Source organism: Embiotoca jacksoni, unplaced genomic scaffold (genome assembly GCF_022577435.1).
Source record: "Embiotoca jacksoni isolate LCO1_2020_lvr unplaced genomic scaffold, fEmbJac1.0.p SCAF_39, whole genome shotgun sequence".
Classification (NCBI taxonomy): Eukaryota; Metazoa; Chordata; class Actinopteri; family Embiotocidae; genus Embiotoca; species Embiotoca jacksoni.
The window spans coordinates 2,751,238-2,772,789 of record NW_027185391.1 but is presented as its reverse complement, the minus strand read 5'-3'; the positions used below and the strand labels follow the sequence as shown (position 1 = coordinate 2,772,789).

At 42.8% G+C, this 21,552-nt stretch overlaps 2 protein-coding genes across 3 annotated transcripts; both read left to right on the top strand.

Annotated features, from left to right (window-relative positions):
• Positions 1-2,883: 2,883 nt before the first annotated feature.
• LOC138208560 (dehydrogenase/reductase SDR family member 13-like) lies at positions 2,884-5,520 on the top strand. The gene is made up of 5 exons (XM_069166528.1): positions 2,884-3,071; positions 3,181-3,299; positions 3,549-3,672; positions 4,051-4,377; positions 4,665-5,520. The coding sequence occupies exons 1-5, from the start codon at positions 2,945-2,947 to the stop codon at positions 4,922-4,924; spliced, it is 957 nt and encodes a 318-aa protein (XP_069022629.1). The 5' UTR covers positions 2,884-2,944; the 3' UTR covers positions 4,925-5,520.
• A 9,663-nt stretch (positions 5,521-15,183) lies between these two features.
• On the top strand, positions 15,184-21,308 carry LOC138208559 (dehydrogenase/reductase SDR family member 13-like). 2 transcript variants are annotated; one of them, XM_069166527.1, is made up of 6 exons: positions 15,184-15,362; positions 16,197-16,271; positions 17,209-17,327; positions 18,421-18,544; positions 18,644-18,970; positions 19,789-21,308. In XM_069166527.1, the coding sequence occupies exons 1-6, from the start codon at positions 15,326-15,328 to the stop codon at positions 20,094-20,096; spliced, it is 990 nt and encodes a 329-aa protein (XP_069022628.1). In that variant the 5' UTR covers positions 15,184-15,325; the 3' UTR covers positions 20,097-21,308. The 2 variants fall into 2 exon arrangements, with proteins under 2 accessions (XP_069022628.1, XP_069022627.1); XM_069166526.1 differs by lacking the exon at positions 15,184-15,362 and having other exon boundaries at positions 15,383-16,271.
• The last annotated feature ends 244 nt before the right edge of the window (positions 21,309-21,552 follow it).

Here is a 21,552-nt window from a genome sequence, read left to right as displayed (position 1 = left end):
CTCACTGCATTTGTCCTTTTTGTGGCTCCTCTGGACTTTGTAGGGTGTTTTTTCCACACTGCTGCGGTGAAGGTTCGAACCCACGACCTGAAGTGGTTCTGAAAGGACTGTAGTTGTAAGAAGTTCACTGACGGCGGCCGTGGTCACAAAACTGATGTTGACTACATGTTATCGGACCTGTGTGTCAGTAGATGAATACATTTTGTTCTTTAATGCATCAAACTTCTGAGAATGACTTGAATGATTTAATAATAGATAGATTTGCAGGTCGTGATGAAAGGTTATTAGAATAATAAGTTTCATTTTCACATCAACGCTAAAGTAAGTTTTGGAAAAACAAACAGTTGAACTCCTTACAGCTCCTCCTCACATCCGTCTCACTAAAAAGGATTACCATAATTCATTTAAAGGTTTTTAGAATAACATCCTATATATATTGCACATATTAGAGGATTTGCAGTATACAGTATATTGATACCTTTAACTTTATCCTGAACATGTATGATAAACTTTTCTCTTGCATGCCTCAGGACATTGAAGCCTGCACTAATGGACCGGGCCTCCCGTTGCACTCAGACAGCATCCGTTCTCGGTGTCAACCTTCCTCTGAGATTCTGATTCACGTTGACTTGATTCATCACATCGTTTCTGCAGATTTGTCAGCTGCACATTCAGTGCTGCCAACCTCCTGCTCTACCACATCCAAAAGATGCTCCACTGGATTCACATCTGTTAAACCCACTCTCATGTTCATGACACCGGTTTTACATGACTTCTCCTTCGTCACAAGGTGTTTTATCCTGCTGGAAGAAGCCTTTAGAAGATGGTGAACTGGCTGTAGAGAGATGGACACGGTCGGAGGCAATGCTCAGAGAGACTGTGGCGTTCAGACGGTCATTGATCGGTATGAAGGGGCCCAAAGTGTGCCGTGGCGACATTCCCCACTTCACAAAAACACCAGCAGCAGCCTGCACTGTTGACACGAGGTAGGTTGGGTTCATTGACCCCAAAACTCAGCCGAGCAGCAGCAGCCGCTGCACAAATGAACATTTATCAGGCCAGGCTGTTGTTCAAGTCTCGAACTGTCCAGTTTCAGGAACATTCCAACCTTCATTCTGATGTTTGATGTGATCATTAACTGAAGCTACAGAGCTTTTTCTGCAGGACTTTATGCTGCCACATAACTGTCTGACTGAATTACAGCATGTTTGACCCTCCTGCTATGTTCGTTTCTTAGGTACAACAATGATGCATGTTTAATCATCCAAAAGTTGTCAGAAACCAAAAAATCCTAATAAATATAGTTTGTACCTCATCACCAACACCATTACTAACAATTCAATCAGTTTTTAGTGGAATGGAGTTATTCACCCCTCCATAGATCATAGTTCAATGAGGATAACTCACTCGTTTTCATGAAAAATACATGTTCACACTATTTTTTAGGTACACTGGAAAAACCTACATGTAAATTGCATTAGTCTACCATAACATGTATTTTTTCCAAAATGTTATTTGCATTTTGAAACTTTTTTTTCATGGGGTGATGTAGATAAATAGAGATGAGACACCTCTGCTGTTCAGGGTCAGACCCCAGCAAGGATAAGGAGCCCCACATTTGCATGTAAATGCATTTCATCCAGCTCCTTCCACTTCTCCCCCAAAACACGTGTCCCTTCTAGATTAGTCATTTCTACAATCACTTTCCGTATTGAGTTTGGAATGACCAGCTCAAAAGCTGACTTGATGTCTGTGACACGAGTCACTGCCATCCTGGTTGGGCCTGGCACTGTCTTTACAATATTTTCAGCAGACGGTCTCAGCTGATGTGTATCGGGTGAGGATGACCGCTGTATTTCAAGATTTTCTGACACGAATGTCTCGCTTGGAGGAACAGGTATATCACTTTCCTCATCTGATGGTTCATAATCAGTCCCATTATAATCTGAATTGACCTAAACATGGTCTTCATCTTCAGACACATCCTCCTCTATTTCACTGTCGTGATGAAGGATGTGCTCCAGAGCCTCCAGGGCGGTCATCCTTTAGTTTCTGTTGCTCATGTTGTCCTATAGTAAGCTGCTGAGTTGTATCTGCAGAGTGTATAGTTGGTGGGACTCCTAAGACACCATTTTGTATGTTTCCGCCCTCTCCTGCTAAGTGTGGGTGGAGGTTTCCCCGCGGGGAAAAAAAAAAAAGGTTCCCATCAAAATAGTATCTGTATTTCTCGCACATGGTGGTAGTTAGAAAGAGAGAGTGAGTGTGAGTGTGTGTGAGTGAGTGAGTGTGTGAGTGTGTGTGTGTGTGTGTGTGTGTGTGTGTGCGTGTGCGTGTGTGTGTGTTGACTTGAAAATGATAAAGTCAAATATCACCACAGAAAGAAAGTTTAAAGTGCAGCAAATGAGAAGCTAATAGAAGCTAATGCATGCTAACATAGACAACAATACTGAGACAGTGAGAACACTGTATACGGGGTTTCTATTTTTTTTTTTTTTTTATGAAATGCTTTGCATGTGCAGCATCCTGTTGGATGGTACATGCTGGAGGTTGCAGAGGAGAAGAGCTCATCCTTGTTTTTATTTTGATTAAACTCACCAGTATTTTACAGCCAGCTTCTCTGTGTCCATGACGTTGACCTAAAATGTGGCCTGTGTTCTTCTATTTGTTGAAATAGATCATCCTAACTTGCTTCAACAGACATACCAGCTGTTTCTACCCCAGCACAGTTAGCTGGCCTGTCAACATGTCACGTGGTCTGTCCTGGGCCCTTTTCTGAATTCCTGTTCTTCCGCTCTGCTGAAACCTGATAAGAGAGAGCAGAGCCACGCCCAGGCAGGAAATGGGTGTGTTTGTTTGAATGTTGAAGTCTAAAAAGCACAAACTGCTTGGACTTCCTAGATGCAGGCAGTCGGCTGTGAGGCTGTGAGACTGTGAGGCTGGGAAAATGTTTGCCGTTCTGCTGGTGGTGGGTGTCATTGTTGGAGTTGCTTATGTTTATCATGAGATTGTGGTGAAGGGGAAGAGTTGCACTAGCAAAGTAAAGCTACATGGGAAAACCGTGATTGTGACGGGTAAGTAAAGCTTCTGGTTTCCAGTGACCGTGTTTAATGATGTCTGTTTTGATGCAGATGCAAATTCAGAATCCATAATGTGGAATTAAAATGTACTTTTGCTCTCCAGGCAGCAACACGGGCATCGGGAAGACCACAGCTATTGATCTGGCTAAAAGAGGAGCCCGAGTGATTCTGGCCTGTCGTAGTAAGCAGAGAGGAGAAGCTGCTCTTGAGGAGGTCAAGAGAGTGAGTAAAAATCTATTGTGTCTGTTTCTTCCATGAACAAGAGAGGGTTTTCTGTTTAAACTGACTTGATGTCCTGCAGCAGCTTCTAAGGACTCAGACGGATGCTTTCTGCCTGTTATTATGTGCCACAAGTTTATACTAGCCATTTGTTTGTTCCATAAATGGCAGGCTCCATTAGAGCAGAGGTAGACGGTTATCTGCATTACTTTCATGTTGTAGGACTCATTCAGTGCTCCATGTGTCCCACAGGAGAGCGGCAGCAGCCAGGTGGTCTTCATGCAGATGGATCTGGGCAGTCTGAAATCTGTTCGCAGCTTTGCTGAAACCTTTCTGAAGACCGAACCCAGACTGGACATCCTCATCAACAACGCAGGTTAGATTGTTCAGTTTCCACCTAATGTCTGAAACCCATGCGATGTAGGAAGCACTTTTTATAGCAATGTCTCCATATCTGTCTACATGGCTCATTTGTAGTTTAATTTTAGCAGCCATTTTAAATTTCATAGGTACGTTGAACAGTTAAATGACAGAGAAGGATTTTATATGGGCAAAAAGTGGGTCGCAGTCACCTCAGGTCTGCTGTAATACTGCAGAAGACATGAGATCTGGGGAATGAAGATTATCTTGTCTTATGCTTGTGTGCACATCGAAGAAACTAAGTTTCTCGTACAGAGATGGTTTGAAGCCTCGTTTGTTTTGATGTTAACGTGTCTCCAAACAGGATTAAACTTTCCCCCGTGTTTTGTTCCAGGTATTTACATGCAGGGTCGAACAGCGGACGGACTGGGGATGATGTTTGGCGTCAACCACATCGGTCACTTCCTGTTAACCAACCTGCTGCTGGAGCGGCTGAAGGACTGTGGACCGAGCAGGGTGGTCAACGTGGCGTCTACCGCACACAACTTTGGAAAGATTGATTTTGACAGCCTGAACAGCCACAAAGCTCTGGGAGTGGGGACCTCGTTTTATGAGACCCTGAAGGTCTACTCGGACAGCAAGCTGTGCAATGTCCTCTTCACCCACGAGCTGGCCAAGAGACTGCAGGGAACCATGGTCACCTGCTACTCCCTCCATCCAGGTCAGTAGTCAGAGTCTGCCAACCTCATGCAAAGAAATACTGAATTCTGCAGCGTATGCTGAACCCGACCTGAGCATTGAAGCATTTTGAGGATGTTGAGGAAGGATTGACGTGGAAACTGAAGACTGAAAGTCTTTATGAGTTCATTAATCCTCTGATACCAACCTGCTAGTAGGAGGAGGACAGGGATTGTTAAAGGATGCTAGAATGACAATAATTTGTGTTTACCTGTTTATTTTGACAACATCAGCTAAAGACTGATTCCACTTTATTTTCTGTTTTTACAGGAGCTATCAACTCTGAGCTAGCGAGGAACGCCAGCTCATGGTTTCAACTGGTCCTGAAGCCCGTTACTGTGTTTTTCTTCAAGAACACGGTGCAGGGAGCCCAGACCACGCTGCACTGCGCCCTCCAGGAGGCGATCGAACCCCTCAGTGGACGTTACTTCTCCAACTGCACTGTGAGAGAAGCCTACGCTAAAGCCAAGGATGACGCCACAGCCAAGAAGCTGTGGGAGCTCAGTGAGAGACTGTGTGGCCTCGCATAAAAAAACAACAACATTGCATTAAATTCATGACAGAGTTCTTATTGTTTCTATTGAATAACAATTACAGGCAGATATTCTTGAAGTTTTGATTATTGTATGTATTGTATGCATTAGGCTTGTCTGATTTTGTAACTGTATATTGAAATGTTATAAAATCCAAGATTTGATTTGTGCATTTGCGTATCTTTAATTATTGATGCCCAATTTTTTGAATAAGCAGTGCAGTTGCTATTGGTGTATGATTTTTTTTTTTAAAGGCCCTGAAAAAGAAACCGTCGATCTTAAACAGCCAGTTTGGTTATTTGAAAGGTTTCTGGTTTTACTGGTTTGGTGGGGTTGGATGAGTGGGAAGGTGTTGAACTGACATCAGTGCGAATTTCCATTGAAAGAAAAACAATGACATTACCACACCCATCACTGAAGTAGATTTTTTAAATTTGATTTACATTTTTATGCCGCTGATCATTAACTGAAGCTCCGGAGCTTTTTCTGCAGGACTTTATGCTGCCACATAACTGTCTGACTGAATTACAGCATGTTTATGTAAATGTACAGGTGATGCTAATAAAGTGCTCGGAGAATCGTGGAACAGTGAACGAGCATCCGACCTGTTGGTGTAGTTTTTATATTCAGCACTGAGTCACTGCAACCAGCTCTCAATAATCTAAAGAGACTAAAAATCATGCAAAGTTTTACAGTCAGTTCAAAACAGTCTTGAAACATGTTTTATCATGAGGATGAAAATCAGTAGATTAACGAGTCCAGACATTTCAGACGTGTCCCTGCACTTCTGTCTGTGGTCTTTGTGTCATTTCACATCACTGACTTACTTATCAAGGCAGTTTCTTCCTAGTGATGTGTTGTGCACCTTTTCCAACACTGGTGCATGCTGAGTAGAGTTTCTGGGAGTAAAGCGGGCAGTATGACTGTGGCGCCACCCAGTGATTGTATCAGAAAACGGGAGCAACAAGAGCAACGGGAACAACGGGAGCAACGGGAGAAACGGGAACAACAAGAGCAACGGGAACAACGGGAACAACGGGAGAAACAGGAACAACGGGAGCAACGGGAACAACGGGAGAAACGGGAGCAACGGGAACAACGGGAACAATGGGAGAAACGGGAACAACAAGAGCAACAGGAACAACGGGAACAATGGGAGAAACGGGAGCAACGGGAACAACGGGAGAAACGGGAACAACGGGAGCAACAAGAAAAGTGGCCAGGAATGGGAGGAGGACACAAAGATGACAGGTGGCAGTGTTTCTGGTGGTTGGAGGAACTCAGGAGAGGATGGGTAGAAGAGCCAGAAGTAACAACCAGACCCTGACTCCCCTCCTGGTGGCATGTTTGCTTTTACCTGATGTTGAACCTTTTTTTATTTTGTTTTTTTAAATCTTTTTGTAGATCCTTTTTAAACTGGACTTCCAACTCTTTTTTTTTTAAACTTCTTTTATTGAAATGACACTGGACTTTTAATCTTTTAACCTCTTAATTGTGCAGTTACTTTTTACTATTTTATGGGTTTTATATTTTTAAATAAACATTTTTACCATTCCTTAATTGTTATGTCTTTGTGATCCCTGCTGCTCTCCCTCCATATTTTAAAAGAACCTGTGTTTCAAATGGAGATCTAGACTCCTCAAACTAGGTGGTGTTGTCAGGCAACCTTTTAACTTTATATTAATTTACTATTTATGTCATTTTAAAGCTTTTAGTCTGTTAAAATGATTTAATTTCAACCCCACCCCCCACCCCCTGCCCTACTGGGCTGACAGGGGAACTTTTCTGGCGTTATCGGATGGTTAGGGTTTGAGAGCAGCTGAGGTGATTAAAGACAAAAGGAATACCGTGATGATGATGTCTGTGTATCCTGGTGCTCGTTGGCTACTAAAAATTGAAGGGTCAGGTGATGATTTCAAGTATAAGGATTGGAAGGAGCAGATTCAAGGACTGTTGGGTTCCCAGGAATTAACAGAGGCTGAGAATGCAGTTATTGTGTTGGGAGCGCTAGGAGGTGAGGCTAAACGGTAGGTTAGTGTCCTTGAAGACAATGAGTGAGACCAGGTTTGGACAATTTTCCTTTATTTAGACTCCCTCTATGGAGATAGAACCCTAACCCCAGTTTTAAGGTCACAGTTGTTAGTTGTACACAGAAATCAGGGGAGAAAGTGCCCTCTTTTATATTGCGGTTGAGAGAGCTGTATTGCAGGTTGCGGCAGCATGACGCGGGCAATGCCCCCTCCCATGCCGTTCTACAGAAACAGCTGCTGCTGTGGCTGCATGGAAATCCACTGGAAACACACAGCCCGAGGTAATATGCGTTTCTGTGAACAACTCGCGTGCCTCCCCTGCTTCAGTTCAGGGAGCCAGTTGGAAGGAAACACTCGAGCGAGAGATCATGGAGAATGAAAAATCCCAGATGCAAGGAACTGATGAGGGAAATCAAATCCCCATAGTCCTGGTAAGGAAGAAGGACGGTAGCTGGAGGTTCTGTGTGGACTACAGGAAACTTAATGCTGTAACCCATAAAGATGCATTCTCCCTGCCCAGGATCGAAGAGACACTGACCAGCCTGACCCGAGCGGAGTGGTTTTCCACCATTGACCTGGCTAGTGGCTACTAGCAGGTCGAGATGGACTCCCAAGACAGAGAAAACCACCTTTGCCACCCCACTTGGACTGTTTGAGTTCGAGCGCAAGCCTTTTGGTCGCCTGCGACATTTCAACGGCTAATCCAACAGTGCTTAGGTGGCCAGGTGGCAGAGTCCCTATTGGTATATTTGGATGACATTATTATTTACTCTCCTGATTTCTCCTCCCACCTGCAGCATTTACATGAGGTGTTCCAAAGACTGTAGCACAGGTTGAAACTGCAGCTGGACAAGTGTAAGCTTCTTCAACATGAAGTGAAGTTTTTGGGCCGTGTGGTGGACCAGGCTGGGGTAAGACCTGACCCTGATAAGATCTCAGCTATATTAACCTGGCCAGTCCCTTCCACCATTAGGCAAGTGTGAGCCTTACACGCCCCCTGACATGTTGTCATGTTGTTGACATTCATCCCAGCCAATAAAAACTCAGGCACTTGAAGAGTGCAATGGTCCTGAAGAGGCACCCCCGATCACAAGTGTGCACGCATGCACACGTGAGGGTTCAGAACCAGGGGTTCACCAGACCACACAGCACACGAAGGGAGACACCAACACCAGGAGGCACCAACCCACCACCTTAGGCCCTGCAGCTCCTACAGAGACAGGGAGCAGAATTAACAAGGCTCCACTTCACAGAAAGAAAAATAAGAAAAGGCAAAAAGAAACTAAGCAGACTGTCCAGCACACACTCGGCTGTTAAAGGGTGAATTTAATATGAACCACAAAATAAACTACACAAAGCAATATTAACTCAATTAAACTAAATCTTCTTTGAAAGAAAAGTGTTAATTGCCAGGCTTAATCAGCCAAATAAACTTCTGATCAGAACAAAAATCAACCTGAAAGGAAATAAACCTGTGGCTATAAATCAAGAGCAAAAGAGAAAACAAACCAACCTAAATAATTCACGTTAGCTGATCATCCAGGTGGGATGATCAGATACCCAATTTACTTAAACAAAATGACTAAGTCAACCTCCCTTGTCAGAGGGCACAGGACATTTTCCAATCCATTATGGGCAGGTTCCAACACAGTATAATCAATGGCCAAAATCTCATTAGGCTGTAAAGCCAACAAATGCCCAAAGTAGCTACGAGTAGCTGGCTGGGTCTTTGGCTACTCGGCGTCCTTCACAGGCCTGACACCAGTCTGCCACCTCAGAGGACATACCTGGCCAGTAACAAGGAGCTCACAGGAGCTCCAACGTTCTCTCCACACCTTGATGGCGGTGCTCCTGATGAACCCCAGTTTGAACCTCTTTCTTTAAGACAGCCGGCAGCAGCAGTTGGAACATTGCCTCTGCACCATCAGGGTGGAAAACCTGGCGACACAGGACCCTGTTCTGCTCAACCAGGCGGTCCCATTGTCAGAGCAGCACCAACAGGTGGACACTGCTTCTGTCTTCAGAACAACAAGACTTCCTGGATAATTGGATCAGCCTATATGTCAGCTATAGTTCTGCATATTGCACTCAGTGGGTCTCAGACTGGCATATGCTATCGGTCTAACTTTACCTTCGTGGTCCTGTGAAAGCACCTCCCTTAGCCCACCATGGCTCGCATCCACCTCAAGGATGAAGGGTAAGGAGAAGTCGGCATTGGCCAGGACAGGTGCAGTGGTGAGATTGGCTTTTAATGTGCCAAAGCTACACTGGCACCCCTCCACTTCCTAAGGATGCCCGGCCCTGCCCTCTTTTTGGCCTTTGTGCCTCGCAGCTCTGCTACAAGCTTGTGTAGAGGGGCTGCCAGCTTGGCAAAGCCCTCTACAAAGCAATGCTAATAGCTGGCAAACCTCAGAAAAGACCTCAGCTCGACCCAGCACCACCTGCAGTCTCTCCAGATGTTGTTCTACTGAGGAAGAGAAAACCACAATCTCATCAAGATAGAGAGGTAATGACTGGCACTGTTGATCGCTGAATAGACGCTGCATTAATCTGTGGAAGGTGTTAGGAGCGTTGCAGATCCCAAACAAGCCAAATGGGGTGCAGAATGCTGTCTTGGGTCTGTCTTTCTCAGCCACTGGAACCTGGTTGTACCCACTGGCCAGATCCATGTGTCTGAATTTGTAACTATGTTAAAATGTAATAAAAGCCAAGATTGTATTTGTGTGCGCCTGTATCTTTAATCATTGATGCCCAATTTGAGTAAGTTGCTATTGTTGCACGATTCTCTTTTTTTTTTTTAAAGGCCCTGAAAAAGCTGTTGATGAACCCTGATTTTTGCTTATTGAAATAATTACGGTTTCATAGAAAAGAAATCTGTTTTCAGTTTTAATTATATCACCAAATTATTACATACAATACCTTCTAGTCCTGATGCACACAACTGGTAGTTTGGTCCTTAATTTCTCTGTTTTTAGTCACCCTTGTAAATATTATTTTAAAATTATTTCAAGTTAAAGGGTAAGATATTGATTGATCTGATGCACAAGTAAAAACAGGTTGGATACAAGTCCAAGCCCTAAAGTTTACCTGAGACCACACGTGATGACGCATGAAACTGTTCCCACAATGGCACAAAACTGAAACAAAAAACAGGAAAGTTTGCCAAAAGAACTTGGAAAGAAGCCTGATGAATGTGGGCAGTGCATTCTTGGTCACCAGATAAATTTGTCAGGAATTTGTCTGGAGATGCATCAAGCATGTTTGGACCGGGTCAGAACCACAGTGTTTGCAGAGTGCCAACAGTGGAGGTGGGTTTGTCATCAGCAGGAGTGTAAAAGCTTTACAGGGGAGGACATTTACAGATGCACTTTGAGTTTTTACCCAAACACCGCAGCAATCGCACAACAAGCTTTACCGGAGAAAAAGGTTGAAGCTATGACCCAAACAAGTGTTTCCCAGCTAACAGAAAGTGGAAGACAGCGCAACAGAACCTCTGCAGTATCTGTGAAGACTGACAGAACAGGTATCCACAGATTTGTGAAACACAGTTATCATGTTTGTCTTATCAAAAATAAAGGCAGACATCCAAAAAAGACAAAAAATCATGATGCAATCTGACTAAAGACGAATGCACTGACTTTTTTTTGGCCTGTTTTTTCAGTTTAGTTAGTTTTTAATTACAAATCAGAAAATGCAGTACCCTACACTTCATCTTACACAGTGATGACAAGGTTTACTGAGGACTTCTTTCATTGAACTGCGGGATCTTTGGAAATTACTTGTACAGTACGCAACAAAACTAACAAAACTACAATAACTATTGTTTTGAAGATGAAGTTTAGGGTACTGCATTTCCTGATTCCAAGAATGCACTGCCCACATTTGCTTTGAAACTTGTTATTTAAAGTATAGTTCATCATGTATGAGGTGCTAGGGTAGTTGGATATCTCCTATTCCACTGCCAGTTACACAGAAACAACTTGAACTATTACACACTTAGGTGATTGTGCAACTTTAGTGTGATATTGGATGGCAATTAGCATTATCTGACCAGAGCTGTAGCACCTCACACTGTCAGCATAATATATTGGATAAAATGAGCATAACCACACATGGCGAAAGCTGCCAAGTCATCATGACTCAAACAACGAGTTTGACTGGTCTTTTATCTTGTTGGGGGGAGAGTGGAGCTGCAGTGAAAGGGAAGGGTGTGATCCATGAAAAAGAAAAAAAAATCATAATGCAATCTGACTAAAGACGAATGCACTGACTTTTTTTTTGCCTGTTTTTTCAGTTTAGTTAGTTTTTAATTACAAATTAGGAAATGCAGTACCCTACACTTCATCTTCAAAACAATAGTTATTGTAGTTGTGTTAGTTTTGTTGCGTACTGTACAAGTAATTTCCAAAGATCCCGCAGTTCAATGAAAGAAGTCCTCAGTAAACTTTGCCATCACTGAACCCCACACAGTCCCGCACAGTGCTCCAATGAGTTTGTAATGGTGCCTTCGGGAGTGTGTCCTACGACTCCTGCCTGCTCTGAGGTCATTCACTGAGGCTAGATTTCACAGGACTCAACTCCACACTGCAGCAGCAGCCAGCGAGCGGTGAGCAGGTGTTGACAAGCATGTACTGTTACTGTGTGCAGTGCAGACCTGCAGACCCAGATCAGGGATCAGGGACTGCACACATCGCATGTCAGATTAGACTTCTGACACGTGTTCACTGGGTGAGTGAATGTCTGCGAATGTGGCATGAATGAGAATCATTCTAATCAGCATATCAATGAAGAGACTTTTTCCCTGGAGGATGCATCACACACTGAACAACATCCTTTATGTGAAATCCTTTTATTCTCAACCAGCCACGGGTTGTGTACCATCTTATGGCATACTTTCTCCTTTCCTCTCTTTTTGCAGGGACTGCTGCAGACGTGGCTCAGTGAATCTACAAAACCACCCACAGCATGACAACCGTGAGGTGAAAATCTGAGCTGTTGGCTAAAACAACAATCATCTGATGAGCTGAAAAGGTTCGAGGCCATGGCAGGTCCTGGGATGGGATAATGTTACTGCAACACTGGAGTGTTTTGGGGGTATAAGAGGAACAGACTGGGTGACTAAAGAGTACAATGACTTGATGGGGACATGGATGCACCAGAGAACATCATGATTGGCCAATCATGAGCCATTGACCTATGATGTAATTCCACAGCACATGATACGTATGTGGCATCAACAACGCATTTCCCTGGAGTTAAATATATAGCAGAAAGAAAAAGTCCTAAAACAAAGAAGGGACTGTAGTGACATTATGTAGCTGTAACAATTTTTATTTCATGCTTCTGAAAGAAGTCTGTGTAAAGAGTTTATGCAACGGAGAAGACAGCAGCAGCTGATGACTGGAAAATAAGTGACTGATTTGGGAGCATTGTTTACAATGTTCACTAACGAGCAAATCTAAATTAAACGTACCCATCGTCAGTGTTATGAGCTGCAGATGTTTCCACAATGCTGCAGAGGCATTGGTCAAAGTAGAGGCCCCAGAAACAATGCATTCTCTCTGGGCCCCTTTACCTGTGAGGTAAGGAGTGAGGGAGACAGACCAGTTCCACTGGTTAAGGCTCATCTGCTAATCCCCCTTTTGTCCTTAATGCACCCTGACACAGTTTAAATGTCCTCACATATCAGTCTTACAAGTGCAAAGGTATAAATTAATAATACAGTCCCAGCGTGTCGAGGTTCTTAAATATTTCAGGCACTCACACAACCATAACAGTTTTAACCCCCTTCTTTCTTGTCTGCCTCTTTAACTGTCCAGATAAAACGAATAAATCAAAAATGTGTTTTGTTAAAGATTCAGTAAGTTCAGATATGTCTGGGACATTTTTATTTTTTCAATTTATTTTTTTGTAAAACAGTTAGTTACATAAAAAACAACAGCTTTCCATGTCAAGAATACAGTAGTGATGTTCATATCGAGCTGGTTTGTCACGGCCTGACTCACCCACACAACTACTGTGAGGTTGCCATGTTATCTGTCAAGTGCCTTTCAGTAGGAATCCTGTTGAGGCAGGTCAGACCAACCGGCACTGTGCTCTCTGAACCTCTCAGAAAATACTACTTCTTCAGCTGTGAGGGAACTCTATGGGGTCTAATTGAAAGATACCATAAAAAAGCTTTTCAGCATAATTCTGACATGTTAAAACAGAGTTCGGTGTCTTTCTCTTCAAGCCTGGCAGAATGATCTGAAAATATCAAGAGCTGTACTCTGTGTTTTCAAGTGTTGGTAATGTGAAGCTTAGATTGAAGCCAGCAAACATCGTTCAAATTAAGATACATTTTTTTTGCCTCTTTAAACTAAACAGAAAGCTGCTTAAAGCTCAATCTGTAAAACAAAAAAAAAAAATCCTAACGAAGTCTTCCAGAAGGAATGGATCAAAAAAAAAAATAAAATAAAAATAAACTCATTGGAGCACTGTGTGGGACTGTGTGGGGTTCAGTGATGGCAAGGTTTACTGAGGACTTCTTTTATTGAACTGCGGGATCTTTGGAAATTACTTGTACAGTACGCAACAAAACTAACAAAACTACAATAACTATTGTTTTGAAGATGAAGTGTAGGGTACTGCATTTCCTGATTTGTAATTAAAAACTAACTAAACTGAAAAAACAGGCAAAAAAAAGTCAGTGCATTCGTCTTTAGTCAGATTGCATTATGATTTTTTTTTCTTTTTCATGGATCACACCCCTCCCTTTCACTGCAGCTCCACTCTCCCCCCAACAAGATAAAAGACCAGTCAAACTCGTTGTTTGAGTCATGATGACTTGGCAGCTTTCGCCATGTGTGGTTATGCTCATTTTATCCAATATATTATGCTGACAGTGTGAGGTGCTACAGCTCTGGTCAGATAATGCTAATTGCCATCCAATATCACACTAAAGTTGCACAATCACCTAAGTGTGTAATAGTTCAAGTTGTTTCTGTGTAACTGGCAGTGGAATAGGAGATATTCAACTGCCCTAGCACCTCATACATGATGAATTATACTTTAAATAGCAAGTTTCAAAGCAAAAAAAAAAAAAAAAAATAGACGTTAGTATGTACAGTAGCAGTCAAAGGTTTGGACATTTGCAGTTAAGGAAATTATTAATATGCATGTACTTGTTTACGCACTGATATTCCCAATCAGGGGGAACAGACCAAAGTTGTTGTTGTTTTTTACTGTTCTTGACATTCATAAATCCCCATCATGAAAATAATAATCATCACTTCTACATTAATAATACTAATAATAATAACTGCATGTACTGTATATAGCACACAAGATTACAAAGTGCTTCAAAAACATCTCACGAGCACCTCACATTAACAAAAGGTAGATATCTACAGATATGCATGTGCAAATCGGACAACAGAGGCCAGCAGGTATCAGCTGAACCCAGCATATGCTGAGCTGTGAATGTGTGCATAGAGGCTCTTTAGATTACAAGTCATTAACTCTTACAGCTGGCTTGTTTGGAAGGCTCCCAAATCATCCTAAAGTTCAGCTAAGAAAGATAAGATATAAATAAAATATACTAAAGCTACATCTGGTATTCATCCACTTATTGTTGGTGTCCTTGTGGGTTTTTTTTTAAATTTTTTTTTATTCCTATTTGACTGGGACACTGTATAATATGCTTTAATGTTTCCCTTGTTTTATCCTGTTTACACTGGTAATTTTGAGTTGGCAACTGTCATCCAAGGCCCAAAGTCCATGAAAGGTGGCTGAATAGCAATAAGCTGCATGGAAGTAACAATAAAAATACATTTCAACAGAACATAAATAATCTATAAAACAATGATCTATAATGTATCATTAAACTAAAAACTTAGTTATGATAAAGATTAAGATATGATGTATAAACAATTATATTGCAGGACACAACTGAAGCACACCATCTTCCACAAATAATGACTTGAAAACTTAAAACAAGAATAAAGACAATGTCCTGCATACATTTTATTTTGAAAAAGAAATGTGGCGACATCTGCTGGTTCACAAAAGCTTTAGCGTCACTTCCCAATTCGTACTGAAAGCGGAACTTGTTAACAATAGGTAAGAGGACTGTTGATTGGCTGCCAGAATAAGAATATCAGGATAAGCCAACCAAAAGAGGTGTGTGCGTGTGTGTGTGTGTGTGTTTTCTACAGTTTGGGCTGTTTCCAACGGTGATGTGGCCGATGACACTATATGAGTGTTCACTTTCTAAGATAGAAAGGCTGGAGAGACTGATTAGTTCACATACTAGGAAGTGGTTGGGGGGGGTGCCTCAGTAGCGCAGCATCGTATGGACGGGGCCTAACAGAGAAATGTAAATGTGCTAATGCAAGAGTGGAGTAGTGAAGAAGTTGGCACCAGCGGTAAGGACAGGAAGGAGGTGAAATCAAGGCAGGCAGCAGTACAGCAGGTGTAGGTGGTGGGGAGGGTGCAGCAGCACGGCGGGCCCAGTGGGGACTTTATGTTTATCGTTGTTTATTTCTAAATTTGTACTGTAGCCTACAACGTTTTTTCAGCTTGCTGTGTTTTAATTGTTAAAAAAACAAAAAACAAAACATTCATCCTCCAAATTATGTCGTAACAATTGTTGTTATGTGGTTGTCGGAGGTGGGGACCAATTGCATATTCATATTGCCTATCTTTACCAACTCAATGAGGGCGAAGCTGCCAAGTTACATTTTTTAGGCCATTTCAAGGCCTGAGGGGAAACATCTTTTTTATGTAATATATACATTTAATGAAAGAAGAATACGTTTTAGGGGTTTAATTAATACCAGGGGAGTTACTTTAAGGCAAATCATCCCGTCGCCATATGGAGGGGAAAAAAAACGATAAAACCGGGAAGCTGTACCGGAAGCTGCTTAAACTGTTAATGCAAATTCCTCATTATTATTTACGATTTTCAAAATACATCAATTTGCCATGTTAAAGAAAAGCTCTATTTGTGACACTCTCCTTAAACCTATTTATTTGGGCTGTATTCGGATCATACAATCACAAAAAAAAAAAAAAAAAAACATGCTTGGTTCGCACCACAGACCGTATATAAAATACACAAAGACTTTATTTTGAAAGAAAGTCGTAACCGGAAGGGGAGGGTAACTCTGGCGAATTTGACGTTGTTTGGTTTCTGTCCGGTGCAGTGATGTCGGCGTTGCTTTACTTTATAGCAGGATCTGTTTCGTTGTATGTGCTAGTTTACTACGGCGTGTTCAGAGGAGCGAGATGTTCCAGTTCGGTGCAGCTGGAGGGGAAGACGGCGGTTGTTACAGGTACCTCCGACCGGAAGCTCCACACGGGCCTTGTGCGTGATAGCGAACCTCGGGGTCCCGGAGCTAACAGGTGTTTTTGTGAAAAAGCAAACGAACCGGCGACGTTTGAAAAACCCAGAGCATTAAACATACAGATACACAGAACAACTTGCACATAAGCAAATTCTTTCAACACAAAATATACATACACACTTCTGTAAAATTACTCATGAAATGCTGCAGCGTTTAAGTGGTATTTCATCCTACTTAAGAATCAAAATATGAACTCTTTAGGCTTGATATTTATTTGCTTTTAGATTCAGATATTCTGAAGTGATGATATTTTTGAAGTGTGTATTATTGTGCACTCATTAAACCCAACGGAACGTTTTATTTTACTGCTATATTTCATGAGAAAAATTTACTTTTAAAATTGAATATTTATTTAGCGATAAAAGTTGAAATATGAAAAACATGAACAGATTCAAGTATAGATTTCATAGGACCTTTACGATAAATATATTCCTCTCCGCTGCAAGTCCACAGTGTCTGATTGCTAATCCATTTTTATTGTTTTGATAGCCACATGAGCACGTTTAATTACATTTGTTACGTTGTAACATTGATTTTACTTCTGCTGTAACAGAAGGAATATTTTACTAAATAGTAGTAAATGTTTACATGATGTCATCTTACTACAAATTAGAATGTGTTGGAAGATATTGATTGTATATTTTGGGCTTTGTATTAAGATCAAATGTTACTTGTATTATCTATCAAATTCACAGGAAGAGCAACGGTCTGTTTACACTGTTGCACTAATCTGTTGTTTTACAAGCTGTGTTGGCTGTTCAGTGAAGGCATCACTGATCTGTTCCGCTTTTGACTGACAGGTTGGTGTCTTTGACTTGGTTTGTGTGTTGGTGTGGAAGTTTGATGTTTGTGACTCATTTCACAGGCAGCAACACCGGCATCGGCAGGTCCACGGCTCTGGATCTGGCCAAGAGAGGCGCCAGGGTGATTCTGGCCTGCCGCAACAAGGAGAGAGCTGAGGCTGCTGTTTATGACATCCGCAGGGTGAGCAGGCTTTCACAGCAGTCTCACTGCTGTACTACAGTCCATGAAGACCACTGAGAGTTCACAGAACACTGATTAGTAGACTGACAAAATGATGAATAGAAAGCATACAGTCGCTCCAAAACGTGGATCTTATCTTAGTTGAACTTATCCATGTGCGGTCATTTACAGGTGTTTCCTAAAATATTCAGACCTTCACTTTTCCCATATTCTTTTGTGCTGTAGATTTAATTTTATTGTGTATAATTTGCACTTTTGCCCATCGCAAAAACTACATCCAGTAATCCATCATGATGAAGGGAAAAATATTAAAATCTGAAACCTCCCATTCATTTTTATTCATATTGCTACGCAAGATTAGCTGTAGCAGTTGTTTTAACTCATCCTTGAGATGTGTCCAGAACCTGATTGGAGGAAACTGAAGGGATTGAACATAGTTCAGAAAGGCTTGTTTCTACAAAGGTCCCACAATGTGCACTGCATGTCAGAGATTCGCTGTAGACCTCCAATAGAAGATAGCAGTAGATCAGCAACAATGAACAAAATCCTTTCTGAAGCTTAGAGTTGTCCCCGGAGCTCCGTGACCCTCAACCGTTGTGAAATAGAAATATTCTCCATTGAGTTGGCTGTCCGGCCCGACTGAATAACCAATCAAGAAGGACTCTGGTCAAAGAGGTGACAGTCCCTCTAACAGAGCTTCAGATGTCCTCTGCAGCGATGGGATGCATGGTGTTTGAGCAAAACACAAATAACTGCCAACTTGAAGATCATAAAATCCTCCATAGGGGAAGCTTTCAATCCGTAAGCAGCAGCAGCAGCAGCAGCAGCACCATTAACCAGCTACATAATTAAAAAGTTATGTCACTTCTTCAATTCCCTCTGTGTCCACTTTTGAGATCCTTAGATGTAGTTACACGTGTTAAAAAATTACGAAACAGAAATGAACACTAACTAATATCAATCTCTTGTTAAAATGGCGTAAAAAACAATGAAAAACAAAATGCAGCAAAAGTTAAGAAATGACTAATCTCCTCAAATGTGGGATTGTTTTTGTGAAATTCACCAGCAGTGTTGTTGATGTAATGTCCTTCAGGAAAGTGGGAACAACCAGGTCGTGTTCATGCAGCTGGATCTCGCAAGTCTGAAGTCTGTTCGCAGTTTTGCTGCAACTTTCCTGAAGACCGAACCCCGACTGGACATCCTCATCAACAACGCAGGTGAGGATGTCATTTCTCACTTATTATTCTTTTACCTTAAATGAATTTCCTTTGAGTATTTAAGTGTCAGGATCAGTGACCGAAGGCACTGTGTTCCAGGTGTCGTGGGTCCCGGCTGTACCGAGGACGGCTTCGGCGTGGAGTTTGGGGTGAACCACCTGGGCCACTTCCTGCTCACCAACCTGCTGCTGGAGCGGCTGCAGCAGTGCGGTGCCGGCCGAGTGGTGACGGTGGCCGCACTCCTGCACCGCCTCGGAAATATCGACTTCCCGCTGCTGGCGTCGCGGAAGGATGTCGTGTCGGGTCGGTCTGCCTGGCACCACTTTCAGGCCTACTGTCACAGCAAGCTGTGTAATGTCCTCTTCACCAGGGAGCTCGCCAACCGGCTGGAGGGCAGCGGCGTCACCTGCTACTGCCTGCACCCAGGTCAGCGCCCGCCGCAACGTTGAGACTGTTTCCCACGATGTCATGTTTTCGAATTGCTGTGAGGAGTGCCGAGCAGCTCCGACCTCCGAGTCGGTATTCACAGTTATGCTTGAACAACAACAGCACCGGAGTTATAAACGCATCTTTGTGACCTTTGGCATGTGCACGTTAGCGATCTCACCGTGGACCTGAAACTTCAGCAGAGAGCGCACATCGAAGTTTGTGTCCAAACCTTCGGGGAAGTTTCAGGGAGCCGAATCCAGCGAGGGTGACGAGACACGCTTGTGTCACTGCAGGCGAGAAACGTGCTCGTTTTCACCGGACAACGAATGAGCCTGTCGTCATGTTGGAGAACCGAACACGGTTCAGGTTTTCAGGTTTTCCTTCTCGGTGTTGACAGTCGGACGCTCTGAGATGAATTCATGGTGCAACGAACCTGCAAAAGCTCATCGCTTCAATGCTGGAGACCTTCTGAAGCATTTTAGGGGCTGTTTTTCTGAGTGTGACAAAAGCACTCTCAGCTCAACTATATGCTGACCAAGCAAATGTGTGACATGGCAAGAATCACAAAACCATGTGTAACTCGGGTGCTGATGTTGATCAAGCAGCGCAGCTTTGAATTGTTCCCAGCGGAGGTTGCAGCTTCCTGCTTCCTGCACGTCAGCGTATTGTTCTGTCTCAGTTGAGGATTTTCAGTGTTTTACTGTCTTGAAGCTGCAGCATGAAGTCAGAAGAGTGCTGAGTAACTCTTAAACCAGGCAGTATTTGACCAGAAACACTAGCTGGATGTGTGTTTGTATCACCTCTGTTGTTCTCAGGAGTCGTCTACACTGAACTGTGTCGCAGTGCGAACCGGTGGCTGCAGCTCCTCATGATGCCCTTCGCCAAGCTGTTCCTGCTGGACCCTGATGGAGGGTCCCAGACCACGCTGCACTGCGCCCTGCAGGAGGGCATCGAGCCCCTCAGCGGACGCTACTTCTCCAACTGTGCGCTGCAACAAGTGGGGGCCAAAGGACGAGACGACGCGCTGGCAAAGAAGCTGTGGGAAGTGAGTGAACGGTTGACCAGCTTATCAGAACCGCTCTCACACACGGCAACAGGCCTCGAACCTTATCATCTCCTTTGAGGTGCTTTCAGACTAGAAGAACTTTTGTATATTTCTAAGAACCGTTGGAGGAAGAGCTCCTTTTCTGTGTCCACACTGCAGGTACGACGGACTTTAATAACTTTAATATTGCCAAAGTAAATGGTGATACTTTGCAGTGATGTCACGCCCCTACTTTCTTCTGGTTTCATACATTGCTTGAGATAGAAGATGGTTTGGAAGACAGACCATGTAAAGTCACCTAAAAAGGCTGTTCTGGTGCCAGCGGACACGTAGAAACCTCCTGGATGCTTTGTGAGCGCACAGAAGACCTTTTCACCTCGGCTGCTTCAACACTGCAGAGACGATGGATGAATACCTCAGACCCCAGCAAACAATCCCCTGAACGTCAGCCTTGAAAACAGAACAAGACACGCTTACAACTGCATAAATCCCTTCAGTGTTTCTATCATCTGTGTGAACGCAAACAGAGAAACGCCCATTAACAGTACGGACTGGTCCGACCGGTGGGCGGAGCCTCGGAGAAGCTGTTGTTGGTCTGCGTTTCTGCTTCCTTTCCGTCAGCATCTGTTTTATCTCATAAAATAATGTTTTCAGTCTGTTCATCTCACTGAAGAGAAACAGACAAACTGACCCACGCTGTCATATAAACCTGCTTTAAATATTGTATGGACCTGACATGTATTCATATGTTCATAGAATAAAACTCGACATGGGTACATTATTTTAATATTGCCCCAAAAAATGGTGATACTTTGCAGTCATGTCACACTCCTACTTTCTTCTGGTTTCATACGTGTGAGATAGAAGATTATTTGAAAGACGGACCATGTCAAGTATTTATTTTCCTCTCCCTTACAGAGTTTATCAAACGGCAGATTTCCACAGAAAGATGTCGTGATTGAACTTGTGGTTCAACCACATTTTCTTAACGATCTATGCAGGAAGACTTTTTGACCTCAGCTCCCAGATTCTTCCTCCATGATTGAATCTGCTGCATCAACCGTACCTTTAACCTGTATCTGGGATTTTGGCTTCACTTTAGTGCAGCAGGAGGAAGTGGAGACGCATCACCCATCTTTATATGCAGCAGCATTCGTGTTGTAATGAACATTTTTACTGTATTTTATACTTTACAATAAGCGGTTGTGTCTTTTCTAATTGACATGCAGCTTTTTCACATCTTGACCAGAAGAATGGGGGCTGGTTAGAAAATAAATGACACCGATCTTATTTTATGCATTTCTTGTGTTTCTTTCTGCTCTACCAAAAACATCCATATTCGCAGCAATTCAAACTTTAAATGAAACCCAAACTAAAGCGGAGATGAATTGAGGTTGAACGATTTAACTCCAATAACAAATGTGGATTGATGACACTAATTTATGGCTTGATCTACGTATGCAGACTTTCTGGACCAAAAACAAGAATCTCTGTTTTGTCCAAATTTAACTGCAGAAAATTTCCAGATATTCAA